Source organism: Microtus oregoni, unplaced genomic scaffold (genome assembly GCF_018167655.1).
Source record: "Microtus oregoni isolate MIOR12 unplaced genomic scaffold, Mior012 000023F_ref0000262, whole genome shotgun sequence".
Lineage (NCBI taxonomy): Eukaryota > Metazoa > Chordata > Mammalia > Rodentia > Cricetidae > Microtus > Microtus oregoni.
Window position 1 is genome coordinate 32,245,846 of NW_024543082.1, and position 17,807 is coordinate 32,263,652.

Here is a 17,807-nt window from a genome sequence, read left to right on the forward strand (position 1 = left end):
GAGTGTACGCCTGTGTAAAGAGTGTGTACGCCTGTGTAAAGAGTGTGTACGCCTGTATAAAGAGAGTGTACGCCTGTATAAAGAGAGTGTACGCCTGTATAAAGAGAGTGTACGCCTGTGTAAAGAGTGTGTACGCCTGTATAAAGAGAGTGTACGCCTGTATAAAGAGAGTGTACACCTGTGTAAAGAGTGTGTACGCCTGTATAAAGAGAGTGTACGCCTGTATAAAGAGAGTGTACGCCTGTGTAAAGAGTGTGTACGCCTGTGTAAAGAGAGTGTACGCCTGTATAAAGAGAGTGTACGCCTGTGTAAAGAGTGTGTACGCCTGTGTAAAGAGTGTGTACGCCTGTATAAAGGGCGTGTACACCTGTATAAACAGTGTGTATGCCCATATAAAGAGTGCATATGCCCGTATAAAGGGCGCATACGCCTGTATAGAGTGTGTATGCCTATATAAAGGGCATGTATGCCTGTATAAAGAGCGTCTATGCCTGTATATAGGCACACAGTTTGCTCAGGCTAGTGTGCATGTGGAAGCCAACAGTCAGCCTGGATCTTACTCCTCAGATGCTGGTCTGGCATAGGCTGGCGGGTCAGTGCCCTCCAGGGATCCCTTGTCTCTGACTCCCGGTGAAGGTCTGTGACCCTGCACCCAGCTTTTTCTCTCTGGGTTCTGGGGACTGAGCTGAGGTCCTCATGTTTACACTGGGAGCAGTTTACTGGCTGAGCCATCTCCCCAGCCCCTTAAATAAGTGCTTGAAAATAAGATTTTGATATTTGTATTTTTTTTTCTTTAGTTTTCTTGGTTACCTTGATTCCAGTGTCTGTATTTTTGATTCATTTCTTGGGGAGCAAATAATAATGGTTTCTTGTGTTTGGAAAGAGAATTTGTGAAGCAGTCCTGGAACATTCATTGGAGAGACTGAATAAATGGAGGCTTTCTGATCACTGGCAGCAAATTGCCTTATTAAATATGACCATGTAGTAGCATGAAAAGTCCTGGTTCCTAGCTGGCTGATGGTGTCCTGGGGAGGAGGGGGCTTGCAGTACTGACACCCAGGCTGTGAGGTGCCTTCCACCTCCCCTGTGCAGCCATGCAGAGCCCTGCCACATCTGCATCCTGCTTTGGTCTGGTGCAGCCTGTCACCCAGAGTCACACAGGTCACACCTGCTGTGACAGTCCCAGCCCCAGCCAATTGATGCCTTTTTTTTAATTAAAAAAAAATTCTCCTGGCTGCATATCATCAAGAAAAACAACATTGTTTTCAGGGTCTCTTATCTCTCCACTCCCAAATATCCTGTTTCTTTGGGCTGGGCAGCCAGGACCAATAGAAACCTCTTCCTGCCATTGGTTGACTTCATTTCCCAGACTTAGCACAATCTCATCCGCTCTAAACAACCTCATCAAAACTACTTTCTGGTCAGAGAGAAGCAATAATTATTATTAACATTTATTAACGATCAATAAACTTGATTGCAATATGGCCAGCACGATTAAGGTAAGGAGAGGGTTCCTCTACATTTGACAAAACCTTGCTCTTCTTGCGCTTGGCTTCCTTTATCAAGGCAGATAAGTTAGGGTTGGGCAACACCCCCCCTACCACAATAGAGGACAACGAGATTTCCTTTGCGCTGCCTAGTAAATTTCCTTTTTCCTACTCCGACCATCCGCAAGGCTTAAAAACTTCAAACTCGGAAAAAAAAATTGGGGTTTCTAAATTCTCTGTTGAGCGCCATGGATTACTCTTGTTGGTGGCATTTGGAGCACTCCTGAATTTTCAGATTCTTTACCTGTTCCTAACTGTGTCTGGATGTGGGTCTGATGCGAAGCAACCCTCACGGAGGCTGGAGGGCAGGGTCACAGCGATGGGCTTTGTCCATGGCGAATGTTTGGATGCACTTCTGGGACTCCTCACCAACAGGCATGCCGGCACGTCCCTACGGAAGTGGGGAGATTTTCTGTGGCTGTTGGTAGCAGGATGGACAGAGGTTGACTTGAATTGTGGGACGCCTCCATGCTGAGAGGACTGAGCCGTCTCAAATGGTGGTAATTGGGTGTGCTGGTTTACGTGTCTATCACAAATAAAACACCTGCCCTTCTATGCGCTGCAAGCTTTCTTCCTAGTGTGGTGTGTGGGAACTGGGAAGCGGTGGTCTGTGGGTCTCTCCTCAGTTGTGTTTGTTTCTGTGTGTTTTCTTGTAAATATTTCTGGGAGGAAGCTGGTAGGGTTTAACACGGAGACAAATCCGCACAGGCGGTGAATTAAGTACGGGCTGGTTGACACAGAAGTCGGTGGAGGCAGTGGAAGTCTGAGGTGGTGGGTTTGTTAAGCAACGTTCCAGGCCGCCGGGCGTTAATGACATTTGTAGCAATGGGGAAAACTAGCAGCCTACATAGACAAAGAAAGTGAGCCAAAGAGTGTGTTGTTTGTTATGTCTATAGCTTGGTGTCACAGAGATGGGACAAGACTTGTCTGTCCACTACTGCTTCGCTTGAAAACTCATGAAAGTCGGGGTTGCCCACAGCCGAGATGAGGCATTAGAAAACCCTCTTTGGTTAATATCTATTGCGTTATGTATCAGGTAAACATTGTTTCAGAGTTCCATCTAATTTTCAGCCTCAGTATGTATTCTATCACGTAATAAGTAATGTACCAAAGTCTTAGAACTTCACCTTCTGTGGCTTCAAGGATTAGGGCCAGCTGCAATATTGTGACCTAGAGGGAATTTTAAAAGTGGGCTAAGTGAGTAGAAATGACTGGATTTTGATAACCCCAAATTCTGCCTTTTTGGATTGTGCTTTAGACTCTTAATTCTATTTCATAGACTCTTAATCCCTATTTCATAGCAATTAAATCAAATATTCTTTGTAAATCTTAGATAGTTTGAGCAGACACTTATGTGGGTTCCTCCCCACTTCCCAAGCCAATGCTTTAAAGCACAGACAGAGCAGGCCGCCGCCGTGTAGGAGGTAAAGTACATTTTGACAAACACTCCGGTGTGTTACGCTGTTTCCTTTAAGATCCCTGTTAATGAAGAAGTTGCTTCTGAAGTTTGAAGTCATTTTTGACTCCTGAATACATTCGGAGACAATCACTTGCTGCTGTGTAGGACTCTGGGCCTGTTTGAATTTTGTGCTGTATGACATCGTATATCTCCCTGTGATAGAAACGACTTCCCGGGATTCTTTAAGGCCCCTGTTAGAGCGGTCTCCCCTGCGAGTTAACTTTGCTGAAGATCAGCCTCTGTGAGGTTCTCTGGGTATAGTGAGGGGATTCCATGGCTTTGTTTATGGAGTGGGCAAAAGGCCTTGTGTCCCTTGACTGCAGCTTTAGTTCCGCTAGCACAAGCCTCAGATTAGCAGAGGGAAACATCCTCTCTGAAGTTGAGACAGTCCCCACAGGGGCATTTTCCCATGGCAAATAGGCTTGGAGTTTTAGGTGTTTCGGTAAACAGATCAATGAGCCCTTTCACTTGCAGGCACCGTGTTTGTGTCTCCTTTCCTTCAGCCACACTGAAGCCTGGGAGCACTATGCTGGTAGTCTTACTGGGCTCCAGAACACGGCGTTTCAGTGGGGGAAAGGTGAAGGTATTTTAGGTTTCTCTCTGCACATTCATGGGCTTCAGGATCAGGCCAAGGGCCCTAATAAAAACATGTTGGCATCTCTGTGTGCAAGCATCTGGAAGATGGCTCTGAGGGCTTCTTACAATCCTGAGGGATGACTGACCCTGGATGCCGCTGTTCCTCATGTAACCCTCTGCACGTCAGTTAGGGGTCTAATTCAGCCCTCCAGAGATTATTCTGACCTTATTTGCAATACCCATAGCTTAAAGAAGCCTATAGTGTCCTGTATTTAAAAACACTGTGGTGGGGGGAGGGGGGGCAGACTGAATAGGGTTCCATTAGAAAAACATTCTAATTCTGAACAACTGGAGACTGTGAGTCCCTAGGTAGAAAGCCTTAAGTCTAGAGTTGAATCTTTTAAGTGTGTGGATGTACATGTGTGTCTTTGTGTGTGTGTATGTGTCTTTGTGTGTGTCTGTGTCTGTGCATGTGTGTGTCTTTTTGTGTCTCTGTGTCTTTGCATGTGTGTATGTGTCTTTGTGTGTGTCTGTGTGTGTGCGTCTTTGTGTGTCTCTGTGTCTTTGTGTGTGTGTTTGTGTGTATGTACATGCGTGCATGTGTGTTTGTGTGTGCACATGGAAGGAGCATGTTCAAACGGCACCTTGAGTGGAAGTAGCTCAGGAGTCAGGCAGGATGTGGAAAGTCCCTAAGGAGGCCCAGGGCGCTCAGAAACGGGATGATAGGGAACAGCAATCTCTGCATGGGCTTTAATGGTTGCTGCTAGGCAGCATAACTACAGCTGTGTTCCCGGCTGGTGTCAAAGGAATAGGCATGGCCTCCCTCCTCCCTGCTTAGTCCGGGATTCTGCGACAGTGGAAGGAACTCCAGGTGCTAGATGTTATTGTTCTGCATAACTGCCACATCCCAGAGCTGCTCCCCCACCCTACCCCACCCCACTCCAGCCTAGGTGTTTGAAAAGACAGCAGCATCTCCAAGATACTTACTGTGTGCACTCGGGAGTATTCTCAGATTCTCTGTGGTATAGCACATCCGTGAAAGCTGTGTGTGTGTGTGTGTGTTTGTGTGTGTCTGTGTGTGTGTTTGTCTCTGTGTGTGTGTCTATGTCTGTGTGTGTGTCTCTGTGTATGTATGTCTGTGTGTATATGTCTGTGTATATCTGTGTGTGTATGTCTGTCTGTGTATGTCTGTGTGTGTCTGTGTCTGTCTGTGTCTCTGTGTGTATGTCTGTCTGTGATGTCTGTGTGTGTCTGTGTGTGTGTCTGCCTGTGTGTGTCTGTGTGTGTGTCTGTGTATGTCTGTGTGTGTATGTCTGTATATGTCTGTGTGTATGTCTGTGTGTGTGTCTGTGTGTGTGTCTGTGTGTGTGTCTCTGTGTGTGTGTCTCTGTGTGTGTCTCTGTGTGTGTGTGTCTGTGTCCATCAGTCACCCCGAATGGTGGCCCTGTATTCTCCCCTCTCATTGAACACACAGCAGCTCTCCCTGCAGGACTCCCCTGTCTGTGAATGTTCCAAAACAATATGATTCCCTCATCATCTCTGTCTCCTTTAAACTCATTGTTATTTTTTTTTTGCTGAAAAAAACAGACCGTGATTTTTAAAAACATATTCCCAAGCACACTCGTGCACACTCAATGATTCTTAGAAAAGCGTACACATAAAATAAAGTAAATCTTGAAAAGCAAACGAAGCCTTCAGGAAAGTGATACTCGTGTGGAGCGGCTTAGTTCCTTCAGCTGAGAGGCACTGATTGAGTTGCCGGTGCTCACGGGGCATACAGCCTCAGCAGAGGAAATTTGCAGAGGTGGTTTTGACACAGTGTGCTTTCACACCGTCATGGTGGGCCTTGTCCAGTTGCTATAGAGGCTTCTGCTTCCATGGGCTGAAGGACGCTGCTTCCTGCCCTGCCCTCAGGACACTATCAGATCACCCCAGAGGCCAGCTCTTACGTCCTGTGGCCACAGACACACTTGCACTTGGGGGCTTGGGCGTGTGATACCAGCTCTCACTGTCATGTGGTGACCCTTCCTCATGCTGGCGTGAGCCAGCACTCAGGAAACGGCAGCTGCCACGGGATTCTTCAGGATGAACTGCCATGCTTTCTGATGCACCTTTTCCTCCGTGTTTCACACAAGCCAGCGTCAGGAGTAAAGCTTACAGCCACGGACGCTGTCTGGGTGGTTTCACAGACACAGGGCAAGCGGCAGGGTCTCTTCCAGCTTCTATCATAGCCTCCGAGCCTGTGGCAGAGTATATGGGGCTAGGGAGAAGGTGGGAGCTGCAGATGGCAGCCAGCTGCAGCAGGAAAGGTGGAGGAAGCTGGTGGCTTAGGTGGCGGTGGTCGGCTTGCTGCTTTTACCTGTGCTGCAACCCAGGACTATGTGTCTGGTGATAGCGGGAGGCCTGAATCGTGTCTTGTTTTTGTCTGTTAGCACAAAAAGAAGGATGCTGAGATCCTTCACTATCCAATTTTCTCCATGAGCTTTTAGGGGGAAACGTAATTTTGCTTTGTACAATTTACGGTTGTAGCGTGCAAGACATTTTCACTGTAAGGAAAGGGGCAAAGAGATCACTTTTTGCTCTTGATAATTTATACACAGTTCACCACCGTGTCACTACATGCTTCTAATAAGCATGATTTTTATGCTTTTTAAAATATAAAATAAAAATTATCATTTTACAACCAATTTTTTTTGAAGCCTTCCTTCACAGTTTCATACATGCACGGCTGGACACGCTACGCTCTCTCTGATGTCTAGAAAAAAGCATTTTCTGAGTGTTGTTGCTTAGAAAAGAAACTTTTGGGCCAGCAGCTGTGCACATCTTTAATATCTTTGTGAAATTAAAGTACTGTGCTGATTTCACAGACATTGCCAGCTTACTAACCCTGAGGGATTGACTCACGACCACTCGGATATTCTGATCTAATGTTTGTCAATTGATCAGGGAAGAATGGAAGCTCTCTTTTTCTCATTTTGATGTGAATTTGTGATATTTTTAGCATATTGTTCCTTTCTGTATGAACCTGTCTCATATCCACTGAGACCTGTGTTTTCTCCTTGTCCATAACTTCTGTTCCCCGTTTGATCCAGCGTGTTTTCCCAGTGCTTCTCCTGTTGCCCTTGGTTGAGGCTGGTGCTGGGCTCAGCCTTCCTTCTACAGTCCCTTTTCCTTCTGTTTCTGGCCCGTTCTCCCTACTGCTTGCCTTTGTTCATTTGTGTCTGTATTCTCATGAAGCTCCAGGACCTTGTTCTTGGTATTAACATACACACGTCTTCAGCCAGCGTTGTCAGTAGTGGCTGGCAAGTATTCAAGCAATATGTGTTAACTACAATTCATTGTGACTACTAGGGAGAAGAGAGACAGTCATGTAAGATCATATTTCTTCTTAGTGATCTCTCTCCTACTGAGATGAGATGAATTAAGTGGACCTTGTGTTTAAAGGCACATAAAATGCTTCACGTTTGTGATCGAGACTGACACTATCCCCAGAGCTGCCTGGCAGGCCTTGTGTTAAATAAACAGGTACATCGCCTCAGAGTGCTTGTTCACAGATAAGGGTGGAAACTTCGTGAAGGATGCGGACCAGTCAGTCTCCTTTCTCGGTGTCCCCAGTGGTCTCCTTACGACAGCTGCTTCCTGCACCTCCAGCATTAGGATTCTCTGTAGAGAAGAATGCCGTCTTGAACGATCTCAAATGCGTTAAGACACTGACTGGGTAACGAGCGTTCTTGTAACCATCTACTCCGTCATCTGCTCATTATGTGAAAAACAAAACCCCTTAAGCAGCTGTCCTGCCACACGGGACAGCTGTACCGTAAACCTCTGGAACACTTGAGAGTGACACTTTGCCTCTTCTGCATCTGCGTGGTGACAGATGGTTCTTGGTTGCTGTTTTACTTTCTGAGTCTTTGAGATGGTCTCACGCTGTAGCCTAGGCTAGCCCAGACCTCATGGCAATCCTCCTGCTTCTGCCTCTGTACTGTCAGGATTACAGGTGCGAACCACCATGCCTGGCTTAAAGGAATATATGCCAAGTGTGATTTATTTTCTGAGGTCCCGGGGATGGAACCCAGGGCTTTGTTCGTGCGAGGCAGGCACGCCACCATTCAGCTCCACTCTGTCCTAAGAATTCTTTCCTTATTTGGCAGTATCCACGGGGCAGAGGTTCCCGATTCCAGGTCTGCTGGTGACTGGCTTACATGTCCTCAGCCCAAGTGTCAACTTCCGTGCTGTGCCTTGGGCGTCAGTCATGAGCAGTCAGCTCAGTGTTTTCCGCTAGGCCCCGCGGCGTCTTTCGGCAGGGTGTTCGTGGAACTCAGCCCCGGGAGGGAGGAACAGGTGCCGTGCTGCCGTGTGCAGATAAGTGCCGAGGGTTTCAGGGAAGGAGTGCCAAAGCCAAGTGAAATTATTTATGTTTCGAAGTGCCACATCAGAATCCAACCATAACATCAACAGGGCTATTACTTCAAACGCTGGGTAAAAACAATGCGTGCTTAGTTCTGGAAAATATGATAGGGGACATCCAGCAGAGATGCTCGAGGTTGTGCGTGTGTGAGTGTGCGTGTGCATGTGTGAGTCTACGTGCCGCCATGTGCGTGTATGTGTGGCGACCAGAGTCAATGCTAGCTGTCAGCTACACTGGCCAGTGAACCCCCAGGGCCTGTCTTCCCCACTCCACTGCTGGGTCCAGCAGTTACATGAGTGCTGGGGATTTGAACTTGGGTCCTCATGCTTACATAGAGGGTACTGTGTGCACTGAGCTGTCTGTCACCCCAGCCCTAAACAATCTTATGTCTAAAACATCCATGTCTATGGTTTACCATGACTTTTGCTGTCACGGAATTACAGATAACACATGAAGCCCTTTCCTGTTCCTTCCCCCTATCTAATAAGTATTATCATGGGTTCATCTCTGAAGGGAGCCCTTCACACCTTTGCATGAATCCCCAAATCAGTTGATTCGAGTAACCTCAGTCCTTTTGGCATCCCATTGGGCGTTTTAAAATGATGTTTATTCTTTGATAGTCTCCTATATTTATACAATGTATACTGAGCATACTCCTCCATCTCAGCCTCCCTCCACCTGCTCCCTGCAGCTCCCTCACCCGTCTCCCTCCCAGCTCCATGCCCTCTTTGTTATTTTGTCAATAACCGCAAGTCCAATTAATACAGTCCATGTGCATGAGCTGTGGCCATACTTGATAGTGCATTCGTGTGAGCTTCCTCTCAGAAGAAGAAGAGACGATTGAAGCAAAGCGTCAGAATTTGTCAACATGGTGAGTTCATGTCTCAATTCAAGGCAGGTTTCCTAAGATGTTGCTTTAGGCACATGCGGTTTCACGTTGCATGGCTCTCTCCTTGGGAGGCATGGCAGCCAGCAATAACATGAAGGCTGCCCAGGACACCACAGTCCGCAATTGACTGCCAGAGAGACACTAGCTCCTCTGTTTGCGCCAGCGCTGTGATAGAGCCTGTGGAAAAGCATTGGTTTGGTCATTCCTGCAGGAGATGGCAGGCACAGACTCAGTCCTAGAAGAGCCACAGAGAGGGGACACCCTGGAGGGGGTAGTCAGAGCTTCAGCAGGAAGCTGGCCTCCCTGGCCTTTGTTCTTTAGGGCTGGGAGGAGTGAAGATGGCTGTGGAGCCATCCTCGCTGGGGTTTGGTGGCTCTTTAGATCTCAGGACTCACAAGGTGGCTCAGAGCGGGGCCTCCTGAGACCTGGGCAAGGGGATATCTATGCCCTAGACAGAGGGCTCCCAGCAGGGATGTTAATCCTGTTGTCTCTTCTGTTCCCTGGTCCACGACAAGTCAGACATAGCCTGCTCCACCTCATGTTCTTCACCTGATGGACCCCTCATTCCTACTTGTGTTACTGTAAGGGGATGGGGTGTAAGGCACTTAGAACTCTGCGTAGCGCATGGGGGCTTCACTCCTCAGTGGATGGAGACCTCTTCCATCCACCTAACCCGGCTCCCATCCGAAGTGAGCACCAGCAAATGGATAAGACTGCCCACCAGTGAATTCAGCTTTGTTGACCCTTTTCTCCACGCAGCTGTTTTCTCTGTGTTATGAAATAAAAGCTCGGGACAGAAACGCCAGTTGTTCCCCGTTCCCAGTTCCCAGCACCGTCTGCTGGAGGTGACAGGCTCCGCTGCTGGGGAGATGCCTGATGTTTCACTTTCTGCTTTCCCAGCTTCCTTCAGGACAGGCCCCTCTTTCTCCCTCCCTCTCCCTGATCCACACCCCAACCCTCTTCCTTTCCTCCTCCTCCCTCCCTCCCTCCCTCTCTCCCTTCCTCCCTCTTCCCTCCCTCCCTCTACTCTGTGCCTTGTTCTTCTCTTTCTCTCCCTAGAACTTTCCAGCATGAATGGCTTTGACTTCTACAATGCCTCTTCCACTGTGTGGATGCTTAGAACTAAAACATAGTCACAGTCCCAGCAAAGTAAAAGCATTGTTTAAGGTCAAATACAAGTGACTTTCTGGGTGACCTGACTCTGGGAATTATTCTTTCCACCAACATGAATTAACACAGACAGTTTTGGAGGTTTGGCCTCTTTTCAGGTAAGCAGGATGAACTGTGAAGCTTCTAAAAGAGAAGTAAAATCCACTTTGTTGCTTCATAGCCCTGAGAGGATGCTGCCTGTCTGACACTAAGTCTGCCTCTGGCCCTTAGACTGGCTTGCTATTGAAGTGTAAGCCTATGGCAACTCATGTTTTTTTTTTTTTTAAATGGTGGTTATGAGAAAAGAACACATATATTTTTTAAGCCTTGTTCTCTGGTGATGGAAAACATCTTTTTTTAGACCTTGTGTTTACTGCTTTGGTAAACAGTAAAATGCTGCTACAGCAATTACCTTGAGGATAAATGGTTTGTAGACAGATACTTCCTACACTCGCTTCCTGCCCCGATAGCCAGGCCAGCCAGAGGCGCAGGCGCAGGAAGGGCTCCTCATGGAAACTTCCTGCCCGCGAGCTGCTCCTTCCTCCATGGGACGGAGGCCTCCGGGTTTTCAAGGGAGGATTCCGTGTTTTGTAGCACGTGAAGCTACCATGCCTTGATGACTTTCGTGTCTGTCCCTTTATCTCGGTGTTATCTTATGCACAGACAGCCTGTGCCGTGTCCTTGGTGGGGGTGGGCAGGTCTCTCCAGGCTTTCTCAGTCACAGAAAGAGATTTATGATCCTAGTTGTCCTTCCCGAGTTCGGATGAAAGACATCTTCTAGCATTGTTCCGTCTAAAGACATTGAAGAGCTTTTTCTCTTTAGTCAGGATGAAATCACAAGATTTGGATCCAGAGATTTTCAGTTCACAGTTTGTTCTGTGCCGCGTTTACACTTGCTGTTAAATTCCAGGGGATGCATTGTTTAGGCCCTTTGAAGGAAGCAAAGCAAATAAAACCACAAAGCACCAACCCTGAACAATAGAGGGCCATCCATTACCCATCTACAGGATACGTCCTTAGCCACCAGTCCTTTTGTAGGGGGAAAATATATCAAGTCAACAAACAATAAACTAAACAAAATAAATAGTGCCCGAGAGCGTCAGCTCTAGCCCTGGCAAAGCCCCAAAGAATGATGTTTACAGGCTCAAAACAGGGAAACCTGCTGCTCCCACCAGGCCTCCTACAGAGGTTAGAAATAACCATGCTCTGAGCAGCCCCCCAGGCAAACATCTCCTGCAACACACGTTGCGACACAACGTGAAGGACACCAGTGCATAGGGTCCATAAGAGGTGACTGTCCCGTGGAAGCAGACACTAGAGTTGCCTGGGAAAGCTGTTAGGTATGTGTGGACCACCAACCCAGTGTTGCAAGTGGGCGCTTGCTAACCTGTTGGTATCCCCTAGTGATTTCTATCTACACAGCCACTCGGTATACTTATGTATTTTGTGTTTGAAGTGAAAAAGAACTGGAATGAAATGGCTCCAAGAGTCCCCCTCCCCGCCCGCTGCACAGCCCCTCTTTAAGCCTGTGTGCTAATCTTGTTGGAGACCTCCAAGTCTAGAATCTCAACATCCTGTGTGAGTAGAAACAGTCCCGTCTTCGGCACTGTGCTGCAGGAGTGTGTGTACGTGGCTTTGTTGCCTGGTAGTGAAACCCCATGATCTCCCATCATGGTTCCCTACAGATGCCTCCTCTGCAAGTTTACAAAGCAGCCTCGCTGACCTCAGGGTCTGGGTGGCTTGTAGGAGACCATAAATTGTGGCTGTGTGATTCTGGGGTGAATGGAGAGTCTTACCTGTTGGGCTCCCTTCGGAAGACTACCAACACTACTGAGGATGGTTTGGGAGGCTCAAAAAATCTGTTGAATAATATCAGTGAAATGACAACAGCGATAAAAAATTTATTTTTCATTTCGAAACAACTATATAGAGGCTTAGAAAATTAAAATTCAGAGCAGAAAATTTAAGACACTTTATATCACTCCATCGAGAGTCTACTGATGCTTGATTCTTTTCTAATGTTATAGGGTTTTTGTTCTCCATATTGCAGATGCAACATTTGAGAAATGAAACTCATTTTTAAAAGAGTGATTTACTACTCACTTCCTTTTCCATAGACTCCTTTAGAAATATAAGCCTTGTGTTTCATTTTTCTTTTGTCTTCTTATTTATTTTTCAGGGCTAGGGATTGAACCCACAACTTAGCATGTGGGAGGCAAGCTCTCTATCTATTGAGCTACATCCACTCCCTGAGGCTTGATTCCCTCATGTGTTTCTGTGTTTCTACAGAGCAGTGACACCTGCCTTGCGGTCCTGTGACTGCTTTCAAAGCTTGCTGTGTCCGTGAGCTCTGAACAACAGGGTGCCTAGGTGTGCAAGGGTTAGCTCTTTGGGTACCGACCCTAGTCTCCATGTTTTACAACTTTACAAATTGTGTGTGTGTGTGTGTGTGTGCGTGTGTGTGTGTGCTCGCCTACATGTGCGTCTGAGCTTGCGGGCCGACAAGGTCATGCCAATGGTGACAACACAGCCATAAAAAATCCATTGTTTTTCCACATTGTGGGAAATCAAAACCATTTTAGTGCCTTTCTAAGTGGATATGCATCTTTCATGTGTTTTTGTCCTTCAAAAAAATCCATGCTTTTCTTAAAATGGCTTAGGTGATGACTTTGGTCGTGTTTAAGGGGTATGACGTGAGTCTTCATACACATGTAGATGTTGATAAGTGACTGTACTCAAGCGAGTTAGTATCTTTGCTATCTCCTGAGTGTATCCAGTGTGTATGACGAGGGGCCACGAGTACCCCAGATTTACTGTGAGCGACGTCCCACATAGCGAGGGCGTCTCTGTGTAATGCGATGCCCTCTGGACTTGATCATCCTGCATCCCAGGCGCTTCCTACCCTTTGGCCTTCATCTCACCATTTCCCTCCGCTCCTGTGGTCCATGTTTTATTTTTACTTTGATTTCTGTGTTTAACCGTTGTCGACTCTACCATAAGCAAGATCACGCAGTGATTTTCCTTCTGTACCTAACCTGTTTTGCTTAGTGTATCGTCCTCTAGATTCCTCCACATTTGGACCAATGGTAGAAAATCACCCCCTCCTTTTGATAAGCATTTCATGTAGCTCAGGCTAGCCTGGATTTACCTATGAGGCTAGTGATGGTGTCGAACTTCTGAGCCTCCTCCTTTCATCTCAAGTGCTGACATAGTGTGTGTGTGTGTGTGTGTGTGTGTGTGTGTGTGTGTGTGTGTGTATGATGCCATGTGCTGTTTACACAGCACTGCGCATCGAACCCATGGCTTCATGAATGTCAGGCAAGCATTCTGTGGACTGAACCACATTTCCAACCCAGAATCTAACTTTGCGAAGATGAATATCATCTATACAGGCTCTTCCATATTTTACCCCCTGAGGTTGTTTCTATGTCATGTTTAAGGTGAACACTGTTGTAGTGACTGGAGGCTTGTGAGTATCCATACTGGGTGTGGACTGAATTCCCTCGGGTGCCTATGCAGGGACTGGTGGAGCATATGGTAGTTATCTTTAATGTACCTGAGAACCCCATAACCATTCCCACCCTCACTGTGTCTTGTCTTTGATCAGAACCGGTGTGAAATGACATCTCATTGTAGCTGTGGTTTTTATTCCCACAAATGTTAGTTAGACTAAAATCTTTCTCTTTACCTGTTGGCCATTTTTAGGTCCCCTTTGGGAAAGGAAAATACCTTTCCAAGGTTCTGTGTGCATGTTTTTGCTGGTATACTAATCACAGAACCATGAAGACCCCGGTTGGGTTGAGTGTGCACAGTCTCCTCTGGGCTGTGAATTGGAGATTCCTGCTGGAGAATCAGAAGCAGAAAGGCAGCTCTGAGCAGCTCTGGGCAGCACCTCCTTGCTGGACACTTGCCTTGTAGCCTTTGCTTCCAGTGAGTGAAGACTCCTCCCACTGTCCATCTGTCCATCTGCCATAGCCCTTTAGTCTCGCTGGTCCTGAGTTAATGAGACGTTTTACACAGTGTGCCATGATGGAAACCACTCACATCTTCTGTGACTGTAGTCACGCCTTCAGAATTTCAACAACTCTAATTTAATCTTAGTATCATCTGCCGGTCTCCATTCACTGCAAAAGTTTTCCCATCAGCTGGAACCTGGCAGGTGACACCGCTGTAGTTTTTATACTATGTGATGTAATATGCTAAGATGTCATCTAGTAAGTAAGCTTCTATGTGGTTCTGTGTTCAACTACAGAATAATCTGCTGTTTAATCCAGGTTAATTTCAATAGCAGGGAATAACTGGTTTATTAAATCTCGAATTTAATAAACTGAACTGCTTACTGAAATGTCAAAATGTGCAAGTGTATTACTTAATTTGGAAAGCTTTACGGCTTCAATTGTTATGTAGAAAATGGTGGAAGCAGAGTCTTGGGGAGGTCGTTCGGCTGTTAAGAGCAATGGCTGCTTTTCCAAAGAACCCGAGTTCAGTTCTCGGCACAGCATCGGGTGCCTGTAGCTCCAGCTCTAGGGGATGTAACACTGAAACGCCTTCTTCTGGTTTCCATGGTCACCTGCACACGTGTTACACACATCCATACAGATCCAACACAGACACACATACACATGTAAAAAAATGATTAAAAATGAATGAAGAAAATAGTGAAACTGTGATCATCCATGAGACTTGAGTTAGTCTGTGGTCCTAGCTAGATAGTTTTGCTTATACAACAGTACGTTATTCACATGTAATTTTCAGAGAAAAATACAGACAGGTCCCACAGACTCTTTTCCTAGGTTTCCTGAAAGGTGAGATTCTTAAAAGTTATTCATTGTTTGATAATTTCATGCATATCTTCCCATAGTCTTTTCGAGCTCCCACCGAACCCCTTCTTTCCCATAAGTCTCCCCTCCCCACTTCCTTGTCTGTCTTAGTATTCAGTCAGTGCCACCTGTATGAGCAGGGTGGGGCTCATCTACTCGTAGGGGAGAATAACTGCCCGGTGGCTACCCCGTTGAGGCAATGAATCTATTTAAGGTTTATTTTACTTTTATGAGCATCCTTCGGTTGATCGTTTAGGAATTCATCTCCTCGTGGTCTCCTTACACATATAAACGTTTCCTGAAGGAACGCATGTGTGAAGAAGTGATCCAACACACGTGAAGTCTCTCCTTCGAACGAAACTAGCTAAAGCAAGTTCTAGTATGTAGGATTCAAAGGAAAGGAAATGACTTTTACTTGGGAATCGAAATGTTGGACGAAACTTGACTGGCCACCGAGAGCCCATTGTGTCCTGAGCTAATTGTGTTTTGGATCTGTACACTCATTGTTCTGGGGTAATTAGGAGAGAAGGAGGATTTTGCTGCATGGGATGATCAAGGAGTAATCTGCTCGCAATTACTGCTTGGAAAACATACTAAGGAAATTATGTTTTAACTTCCTTTTGTCATTTCATTTTAACTTTTAACACAGTTTTTTTTATTAATTTATTTATTTTACACCCCAACCACAGCCTCTCCGCCATCCTCTCCTCCCATTCTCTCTCTCTCTTCTCCCCCCACCCACCCCTACTCTGTCAGAAAGAGGCGGGCCTCCCATGGGCTTCTGCACAGCTTGGCATATCAAGTCGCCATAAGGCCAGGCACCTCCCCCTGTATTCAGCCTAGGCAAGGCAGTCCATCATGAGGAATGGATTTCCAAGAGCCAGTCACAGCACCAGGGACAGCCCTGCTCCCACTGCTGGGAGTCCCACATGGAGACTAAGCTACACAACTGTCACATATATGCAGAGGAGCTAGGTCAGTCCCATGCATGCTCTCTTGTTGTTGGTTCAGATTCTGAGTTCCCTTGAGTCAGTTTGGTGGTTTCTGTGGGTTTTCCTGAGATGTTCCTGACCCCCTCGTTTCCTTCAGTCCCTCCTCCCTCTCTCAGCAGGATTCCCTGAGCATGGCCCAATACCTGGCCTTGGGTCTCTCAATCTGCCTCCATCAGTCACTGGATGAAGGCCCTCCAATGACACCTGATAGAGTGACTAGTTCGATCTCGGGATGGCCAGCTCGGGCTGTACATTCACTGTCACTGCCAGGAGTCTCAACCGGGGTCATTCTTGTATACTCATGGAAGTTTCCCTTGTATCAGGCGCTACCCAGCTGCCTAAAGCCCCCCTTTCTAGCCACCTCTCAGCACTGTCCCCCTCAGTTAACCCCAATCTGATCCCTATGTTCCCATGCCCACCTACCCCAGTCCAACCAAGAGATCTCTATTTCTCTTTTCCAGGGAGATCCGTGTGTCCCCTGTCCTTGGGCCCCCCTTGTTACCTAGCCTCTGTGTGTCTGTGGGTTGTACCATGTACCACGGTTATCCTTGACTTTACAGATAATGTCCAAATATGAGTGAGTACATTCCATGTATGTCTTCCTGGGCTTCCTCACTCGGGTTGTTGGTTTTCTAGTTCCATCTGTTTGCCTTTCCTGATGTCATTACTTTTAGCAGCTGAGTATACTCCATTGTGTAAATGTACCATATTTTATTTATCCATTCTTCAACTGAGAGGCATCTAGGGTATTTCCAGGTTCTGGTTATTACAAACAAAGCTGCTATGAACACAGTTGAGCAAGAGTCCTTGTGGTATGGAAGAGAATATCCTTTGGGTATATGCCCAAGAGTGGTATTACCGAGTCTTGAGATAGATTGATTTCCAATTTTCTGAGAAACTGCCATATTGATTTCCAAAGCAGCTGTGCAAATTTTTATTCCCACCATCAATGGAGGAGTGTTCTCCCTACTCCACATCCTCTCCAGTATAAGCTGTCATTTGTGTTTTTGAGTTTAGCCACTCTGACAGGTGTAAGATGGAATCTCAGAGTTGTTTTGATTTGCGTTTCCCTGATGCCTAAGGGTGATGAAGATTTCTTTAATCATTTCTCTGTCATTTGAGATTCTTCTGTAGAGAATTCTCTGTTTATATTTATACCCCATTTTTAAGTTGGATTATTTAGTTTTTTTGGTGTCTAGTTTCTTTAGTTCTTTGTATATTTTAGAGATCAGCTCTCTGTCAGATGTGGGTTGATGAAGATCTTTTCCCATTCTGTAGACTGTTGTTTTCATCCTATTGATAGTTTCCTTTGCCTTACAGAAGTTTTTCAATTTCATGAGGTCCCATTTATTAATTGTTGATCTTAGTGGCTGTGCTGCTGGTGTTCTGTTCAAGAAGTCGTCTCCTGTGCCAATGAGTTCAAGGCCGTTCCCCACTTTCTCTTCCATCAGGTTTAGTGCAACTGGATTTATGTAGAGGTCTTTGATCCTCTTGGACTTGAATATTGTGTAAGGTAACAGATATGATCTATTTGCATTCTTCTCATACTGACATCCAGTTATGCCAGCATCATTTGTTGAAGATGTTTTCTTTTCTTTGTTTTCAAAGATCAAGAATCCATAGGTGTATGAGTTTATGTCTAGTTCTTCGATTCGATTCCGTTGATCCACCTGTCTGTTTTTATGCCAATACCATGTTGTTTTTATTACTATAGCTCTGCAGTAGAGCTTGAAATCAGGGATGGTGATGCCTCTGGCAATTCTTTTATTATACATGATAGCTTTTACTATCTTGATTTTTTGTTTTTCCATATGAAGTTGAATATTGTTCTTTCAAGGTCTGGAAAGAATTGTTAGAATTTTGATGGGGACTGCATCAAATCTTTTGATTGCTTTTGATAAGATGGCCATTTTACTATGTTAGTTCTACCAATCCATGAGCATGGGAGAGCTTAACATAGTTTAAAA

The 17,807-nt window shown here is 46.1% G+C and overlaps 1 protein-coding gene across 2 annotated transcripts in view; it reads left to right on the forward strand.

Moving 5' to 3' along the window:
• Window positions 1–1,374: 1,374 nt before the first annotated feature.
• Erg (ETS transcription factor ERG) overlaps window positions 1,375–17,807 on the forward strand; it is a 98,124-nt gene continuing 81,691 nt past the window's right edge. For both annotated transcript variants that reach the window (XM_041673401.1, XM_041673402.1), the window contains exon 1: window positions 1,375–1,499. In XM_041673401.1, the coding sequence (XP_041529335.1) occupies window positions 1,482–1,499 (18 nt within the window). In that variant the 5' untranslated portion in view covers window positions 1,375–1,481. The remainder of the gene's footprint in view (window positions 1,500–17,807) is intronic.